The sequence below is a fragment of the Cebus imitator genome, unplaced genomic scaffold (genome assembly GCF_001604975.1).
Source record: "Cebus imitator isolate Cc_AM_T3 unplaced genomic scaffold, Cebus_imitator-1.0 Scaffold67, whole genome shotgun sequence".
Classification (NCBI taxonomy): Eukaryota; Metazoa; Chordata; class Mammalia; order Primates; family Cebidae; genus Cebus; species Cebus imitator.
Window position 1 is genome coordinate 1,942,168 of NW_016107382.1, and position 9,045 is coordinate 1,951,212.

The window sequence follows — 9,045 nt, forward strand, 5'->3', positions numbered from 1 at the left end:
TAGTTATTTGTCTACTTTCTCTTCTCCCTAACTAGAGCATAAATTTCAAAGATGATAAGGATTTTATCTTGTACACACTGCACCTCCAGTCAGTAAAGCAACTGAATGAAAATAGAATAGTTAGGTGAAACTGGGATTCTCTGTTTAAGAACCAAAAATATAAGCACTTATCTGTTTAGAAAAATGTTTATTATAACAATATATATTCATAAAAATAGATAACACCACCTCCAACAAGAAACCTTTCTTACAAAAATATAAACCAAGTAATATTGGTTCATGGGTATTTGAAAGCCTAAGTTTAATATGTCAAAAGTACAGGAGGTTCATCTCTAAAAGACAAGACACACAAACACACACACACACACACACACACACACACACACACACACACACACACACAACTCTTAAAAAAAAAAAAAAAGATATTCCTCAGCATTCCAGAACATTACCTTATCTGGAAGTAATTACTCCATTATTACTTGTAAATAAAGCCTCTGTTCATTGGCCAACCTATTGTGTGTCAAGTAAAATAAATATTTCCTTAACTATTCAGAGTATCATTTAGTTGTAATTTTGAAAAATCAAACTATTTCCAAATAAATATAATTTAGTAAATAAACCATTTAAACCATAAAGTAAAAAGAATTTACATAGGATTATTTTGTTCTCCGTCCCCAAAAAATTATTACCCATATTTCTAGCATTTACTTAAAATTTTATATTTATAGCTAAGTGTTAAAGATGTTAAGTAGAAACTAGGAAAAAAACATTATTCTAGAAAAATTAAGTATATAGATGCAAATAATTTCAAATTTTTACTTTTTTTCTATTTTACATTTACTTTTTTTTATGCTTACAACTGTACAATTTTAGAATAAATTTTATACTCTTCTAAGTCTCGAGACAAACTACACAATAAAAGTCAAATAATTGCAAAGATACAGTTTAACAAGAAAGGAAATGCTATCACAGGCAGCCTCTGACATCATGTAAATGGGAATCAGAGTAACAGTATCAAATATTTAACAATTCTATTTCGGTAAATAGTTATAACACAGTCTAAATTTAAAGGAAAAGACTAGCTTTGACATACTTGGATTTAACATTGGAGTTTTCAACATTTGTGAGAACTACAGAAGTATATGTTAGGTAACAATGTGTAGTTTTGCTTTGTCCTGATTTTGAAACATGCATCAAGTGCCTGACATGGAAGTGAATACTGGAACATCCAAAATTCCTATTTCCGTGAGTGACATTTTGCTAAGACCTCTGTTCTAAGACCCTCCAGAGCCAGGACTCTACTCACTGCAGGTTGCCAGGTTTGTCACAAGTATCCTTTAGAAAAACACACTGTATAGAACCTAAAAAGCTGAATCTCAAAAGGATTGTGGAGATAATTTAAGTTAAACTGATCCTTTCTTCTATCAGATGGGGAAGGGCCCAGAGAAGTTACCTTGTTAAAAATAAGACACATACTTAATGGCGGAGTCAGGTCTGGTATCCAGTCTGATTTTATTCTACCGTTCACATCAGTATTCCATGCTAGCTTTATAACAAACACAGTGCCTAACTAAACAATTAAGAAAAGGCACTTTGGGAGGCCGAGGTGGGTGGATCATGAGGCCAAGAGATCGAGACCATCCTGGTCAACATGGTGAAACCCCGTCTCTACTAAAAACACAAAAAATTAGCTGGGCATGGTGGTGCGTGCCTGTAATCCCAGCTACTCAGGAGGCTGAGGCAGGAGAATTGCCAGATCTCAGGAGGCGGAGGTGGCGGTGAGCTGAGATCGCGCCATTGCGCTCCAGCCTGGGTAACAAGAGCGAAACTCCAAAAAAAAAAAAAAAAAAAAAATGCTTATGATTATGTTAAGAAATGAGAGTATGAAATTATCTCTACAATACAAGCTAAATGAGGTAAAAACAAGTTTAAATTAAAAAATGTAAAAATGTTAAAACTCTGGGCATTGATATTTAGCATATGTATATGCCTGTGTGTATGTAACTCGCTTGTTTTTTCTTTTATATACTTTGCAAATTTTCTACAGTGAACAACTGCTACCTACAGAGTCAGAAACAAAAATAAACTGGAGAGACAAATATGCCATTAAAAGCTAACATTTGTATTGCTAACTATGGCTGACTTGCAGCATGCAAAACAGAAAACTAATTTGTTGGTAAGCATGCACTGTTAAAATATTTCTCTAGTTAAAGGAAACAACTGCACTATTTCTGGGGGGAAAATCAAAGGTAAATAGAAAGCATGACTAATTTTAAATGCACTTACCAACTGAAGTATTAGAAAAATGTATTTTACTATGAGTTTGTTATTCTTTCTTCATTTACAGGAGAAGCAGGTATTTAACGTTAAATACAAATGAAGCAAACCGCAACCTCCAGCTCTCTTACTACTTGCCAATATGAATTTAATAAACAGAATGTGAAAATTTAATCTCTCATTAGCAAGATTTGATTTTCTAATGTTCTCTGAGTTAATAGAGGTAATTGAGCTTAGATGTTTTATTACATGCACATATATACAGAGTTCATTTAGGGCTAGAATATCATCGTATGTTGTCAATGATTTAGAGCCTACTACCCAGAATATGTGTAATTGCTTCCAACTCCTATGTCTGCTTAATATCTGGCAGTTCCAAGAGAGGTTCCCACTGGAGAATGATCTAATTCGTTGAGTTTCCCACCATCCCCTGAATGATGTCAAATTTCAGCCTTGCTTCTTCTTACATTCCACCTTTCCCAATTGTGCCTGTACTTCACGAATAAGGAAATGCCCATCCCTCCAACAAACATCCTTGATTCACAAAATCTATAACCACTCCTCCAAACTCATTTGAAACTACTAAGTTAGCATTATAAAAGGTAGTACACACAGTTCTCCAGTGATTTCATATATGTTAATATTATTTTCTAAAGTAGACTGTAAATTTCTTGGGGGCTGGGATTTACCTTATTTTTCTTTTGCATTGATACATATAGTGGGAATTCAGTGAACTGCAGATGATGGAATGAAGAAGCTCTAAGACTTTCAATTAGAAATAAGGACCTCAACAGACAAAATTTAAATCAATCAACTAAGCATCCATGTATTCTCTGTGTACTTGCTTACTATATGCAAATAATTTACTTAGTATATATCAAATACAGTAAGATGTTATGGGAGATATGGCATAAGTATGGCAGAGTATGGCAGAGTACATAATTAAGTGAGTGGAAAATAAACTGCAGGAAGAGGAATGTGGATCAGTCTTAATCATTACAACTGAAAAAGTCACAGAACATTTCAGGAAGAAATAGAGCCTGAGATATGGACCTTTAGGTTAAAGATTAGGAAAAGGTGAAACACAGGAGAGAACAGTACAAAAATCTTACAAAGCCAGAAAAAACAATCCAGATATAATCATAGGGCAAGTATTAGGAATCACTGAAAAATATTTTAGTTGGGGTAAAATTTTGTAGGATTTCACTGTTAGCAGAAGAGTATAGAGTTAATTTAATAGAAAAAGGGAAACAATGCCGGTTTTGAGGGGGAAAGTGACCTAGGGAAGGCAGAATTTAAATTATATGAACTCAGTTGCAGTGAACAAAATATACTGGAGGAAAGGCAGACAACCTGACTTCATATAAAGAGTAGGAAAATTAGAATTGAGATATCCAATTCATCCTGGTTAAACTTGGGAAAATATTACTGGTAGATATCTGGTGTGCCTCTGGGACCCCATTTTTCAAATGAGATACCCAGTTCCCTCATTTCACTAGCCTTAAATGCATTGATACTAAATCTTAGATCATATGAGATGATCAGATACAAGACTCTTTCAGTTGTCCAGCTCTGAGGCAAAGCTAGAGCAATGGAGAAGATTAGAGTAATATGGAAAACTCCAAAAGAACAACCAACAGGATTTAGTAGCTAAATGGATGTGAGAAATGAAAAAAACTGGTAGAACCAAAGATTATTTTATGATGTCAAACTGGGAAGCTGAGACAAAATGTAATACCTCTGACGAGGAGAGGTAAATTTGAAGGGATAACTCATGTGCTACTCTATCCTCTTTGATGCAAGGAATACTTAGCTTTCTCTCCCTGTTGCTATATGTGTAACCTCAAGAGTTTAGGTAAGTCTCATAGATGTTGTGGTTACCAGCAAAGAATTGAGAAGCATCTTGATTTATGGGAATTTAGTTTGTAAATACAGCTGGCTGTTTACTATCAATGACTTTCATCATGTAGTTTCTGTACTGAGAACCTCAAAACCACTCTTTACCATATCTTGATGCGTGGACAAGCGATCTCCAAATTCAATAAAACTCACTTTATACTAGGGAGAAGGGTGGTAACTGGAGGAGGAGGAGAAAGCCGGGGAGGAACATCATATTCTTCACTTCCAAGATGGCCATTGGAAAAGACCTGAAAGTAAATCAAAAGTTAGCATTCTCTATAAGGGGTAAAGAAAAAAGCAGCCCTGCTGTTATTCTTAAGTCCTTCCAAATTGAAGTGCTCTAAATTGTATTTCTCCAGGGTGAAGAGAGCACTCTTAAACTTTCTGATAAAACAGTACATGAATATAATCAGAAATGCCTTTGTTCTTTCATGACTGAAGCTTCTGTGCTAATGATAACTAGAGACCTGTTCTGACTTTCAAAGTGCAGGCAAATTTAAACAAAAATTTCAGTTTGTGAACACACAAACCACAATTTCTAACTTGCTCATATTGGATCATCCAAAGCCAGTGTTCAATTACTTGCAGTAGGAAATTCTGATGTCTAGAGTTCTCTGTTATGCTACAGGAAATGTCTGAAAAGCTGTTCTTTGTTTCTCTTACCATTTGAAATTACAGCAACTTAAAAGGGGGAGGGATATGAAAGGAAAACTTTGCAGAAACATATTCACAAGAAAAGACTGAACATATTTTAAGACCTGCAAGCAATCATTAGATTTCTATCATGGAGTTCTTCTGCAAACTCTTATTAATTCATATTTAATAGGCAGACTGATGGTGGGGCTAACTGGACGTAAAGTAACTTGAACAGTGCTTCAGTCAAAGACTTACCAATTACTTTCCCCCATCATATCTCTAAAATAATGTTGAAGCTTTAGAATACAAAATTAAAAAGACCATATCCTTATCTATCAACTTAAGAAAAGAAACAAGTTTAAAGAACACATTTGAAACGTATCAACATTTGTATTTCAAAGCTACAAAATAAAATTTTGTAGAAGTAAAGTTTCACTCTAGAGACTAGCTCTATGCTTTAGTACCAATTTCTCTTTTTCCATGTTTCCCCCCTCATTAGACTCAATATACTGTAGCCATTCCATGACAAAATACTACCTTTAAATGAAATGATTTTATCTTAGGCCTTTGACTGTGGCCAAATAACAGAAGAAGGCAAAGTGTTTCGAAGTTTACTAGAAAGAAGAAATTTCCCAATAGATAATAATCATTTCAAAGTTTAATAAAATCCTTTAACATAAAAACAGGCCTTTTAACTGACACATACACATATCAAACCACAAATGGTCATTGTGGTATTGAGCTTTGGAAGTCATTCTAAATTGGAGTTCTTTGCATGCTGCTGGAATAGATACAATGTAAGATATCTGCAATCAAATCTCCTTAATTTCTGTCACAAATACATTTAAAACTCATTCTAGAAAATGTAATGTGGATTTTATATTCAATAGTTTGTTATTTTAGGACAAAGCATCCAACATAGATAGATGCTTAATAAAATTTCAGCAATAATAAAATAAAAGAGCGATATGGAAATAACAATTTGAGTTGTATCGACTCTAATTTAATAATAAACCAACAATAATTTTATAATCAGAACATTGTGAACATATCTTTAAAAATATCAATACACTCAAACATTTATTGCTAGTGAAACTGCTTTCATCTTGCACATCAGGTAAATGAGAATAAATATACTAATAACCAGAGCTTGCACATTTTTATGTACTACTATTAAATTTCATGAAGACAAGTCACACAGGCAATGATGTTTTACCACTAGTAAAACCACAAAGCACAATTAATGAGGTAACTTACTCTTGGAGGGCAATACCTAAGAAAATTAGGAGACTTGCTCCTAATTTTTTGCAACAATCCATTAATCTGCTTTCAAATGCAAATACAACCTTTTCTAACTGCTTCAGAAATACCGTTTGTTACTGATGCATAGTAACTAAAGGATTTCTCTGGCCAGTGAAATGCTGTAGTCTTTTCTAAACCATTCATTTGGTGTTTGGCATCTGACAATATTTTGCTTACATTCTGTTGAGGAGAATTTAGGCCACACTGGGCCCAAAAATTCATTATTCCTTTTCCATTTTATAGCATATAAAATGGAAAGCTTTATATAAAGTAGGGCTTAAATGAATATTGACTGCTGGAGGAGATGAACTTATTAATGAAGTTATTAACTAGTGAAATGACTTTCTTTAGGTTTAGCTGAAAGAAACTCATTTTTACTGAAATACTCTCAGCAAATATATACATATCTATATACGTATAAATAATTTGTTTAATGACTATTCTTCCATTAACTTGTTCATAAATATTCACCGAGAGTTGACAATACGCCTAATACAAAACATGAAATTCTGTGTAGTTCCTTAGTAGATTGAAGTAGCAAAAGACCCAAATATGCAGGTACTTTATAAAGTGGTCGTGCTTCTGTTCATCTAAAATGGCTGTTTATATTTATCGACAGTGGCTAGAGGACAAGATTCAGAGGACACAATTTAACATTATGTCATTCTGAATTTCATGTTCTCACCTGTAACCATTTCATTACACCAGAATATCATTTTAGCTGTCACTATATAAGTACAATCACAACTTTGGGGACTAAAAATAAATACTTTTTGTTTTCTAGATATCCGACAAATCTAGTTGCAAATGGTAATAAACTACAGTCCCTCAAATGTACAGACTGATAGTATCCACTGAAGCAGTTCACACCGAAAGCTCACTGACTCCTCAACTAGGAAACATCTTTTTTGTTCCCTGCATTCTCAATTCATTGTTCCAAATCTATCACAATTGCATTGGAAATGCTACCAATTAAAATCTAAATTCACAATTGTGATCCTAGCATTCCTCTGCCAGAAAAGAAAACTTTAAATGTTCTTTCTTGACTACCAAATTATGACAACTTAGTGTAGAATTCAAGACACTTCATAATTGGTTTCAACCTACCTTGCTATGGTCTTAACTCACCTGCCTACTCTCTCTATGCTATATGCCATCCAAAACTGACTACATACACTATACATATTTTCCCACCTCCATGCTATTCCTTTCTCCGATACCTACAAAAACAACAGCTGCCGCTTTTTTAACATCTAGCCAGTGACCCTCTTGCATGAAGCTTTCTTTATTCCTTTTTCAGCCATGCATCTTGGAATTTTTCATCTTGGGGATCCCACACACTTTCTGGATGCTTCTCATATGCCTTATCTCCTAATCACATGCCTGTGTCATCCTCACTAACTTTTCTGTGCTTTATTCCTCCTTGTATTCCCCAGAGTGTCTTGAGCATCCTAGGTACTCATATAGCTGAATTAGGTAATGAGGTTGAAGAAATAAGAATGCAATAGTGGAGGTTTAGACTTGTGAAAGAAGTTTAAACTGGCTTGTATAATTTATTAGAAATCTAGGTTATACTAGATTAGTATTTCTGTAAATGCCTCAAGATATCATCTAATCCTAATCTTCAAGTGTAAAATGTTTTCTTGTGATTCAGATATTGTCTAAAAACTGAAGATTAAAACATTTGGGATCCTTGAGGTACAGAGAAAACAATTTTGTGAAAATCTTAGCACAATTAAGAAAAACTTTTTTAAAAAAATTACCAAACACAAACCTTTTCCCTATCCTACACATGTAAACCCCTACACATGCTACCTCAAAAGTATTCCTATATTTTGTCCTTCAACAACAGGCTAGACGCCAGTATACACAGAGGACTGATTTTCTGAAAGACAGCTCTCAAAATTTATAGATAACTTTAAGGTCATTAATATAAACACGTGCCTCTCCACCAAAAGTACAACAAGCCACAACTGCAAAAAGGGAAATCATTTGATGTATTTATCTTGCAACATCTTCAAAAGATTATAATACATAAGGTCATCTTTAGAACAATGTCACTGTAAGTAACATGACCAGTGAAAGACAGTTTTATTACATAAGAAACAGCAGTATTCCTACTGTCTCAAGAGGAACAAATAATGACAGTTGGGAACAATGTTAATATCTAGAAATAAGTAGACACATTTCAAGTTTCTAGTCATATTTTAATATATTTTGGTAGAATTACTTGTATCAGATGATTAAAACAAACCACCACCAAGAATAAATATCTAGCCAACAAGATATTTATTAAGAAACAGCTTTATAAGGTGACTAAAATCTGAGACTTTCAGAGAATGGAAAGAATGCTATAGGATAGAAATCTCTTACCAATAAAATCAGATAAATAAACTTAATAACTCTTAGCTTGCAGATCCACATTTAAAGTAAAGTATTACCTTGGCTAGCTTTTGATTATGCTACATAGGAGGGGAAGAGTAAAAAGAATTAACGAATGTCACAAAAAATTATTACACTTCATTTTAACTATGAGCTAGAATAATTTTTTCCTCAGAGTTCTCTACAATTGGCAAATAGAGTAATTAGAGCTTAATTTATTACCATTTCCCCTACCATTCATTGTTCTAGTAACAATGCAAACAGAAAAGGCAAATGGTTCTATTGGATGATGGGAACTGAGACACAGACAGAGGACGAATAATGCAGGGGAGCGAGTCCTCGCCCATCGACAGGGTACTGACTTATAAATTCCCTTGCATTCCACATGTATTCTTACTTTTCATTTAAATTGTTAGTACTTATTCACATTTTCTTATCTCTAAAATGGAAACCTGTTATTAAACTTGAAGCTTTGCCTCTAATGAAAACTACTAAACCTAAGTGGCAGTTTTTACTATTTGACCAAAAAAAAAAAAAAAAAAGTGT

General features: G+C 33.7%; 1 protein-coding gene across 8 annotated transcripts in view; it reads right to left on the bottom strand.

Moving 5' to 3' along the window:
- Positions 1–9,045, bottom strand: part of CBLB (Cbl proto-oncogene B) — a 211,001-nt gene that overhangs the window by 33,488 nt on the left and 168,468 nt on the right. For all 8 annotated transcript variants that reach the window (XM_017530609.2, XM_017530608.2, XM_037739282.1 and 5 more), the window contains one exon: positions 4,333–4,427. In XM_017530609.2, the coding sequence (XP_017386098.1) occupies positions 4,333–4,427 (95 nt within the window). The remainder of the gene's footprint in view (positions 1–4,332; positions 4,428–9,045) is intronic.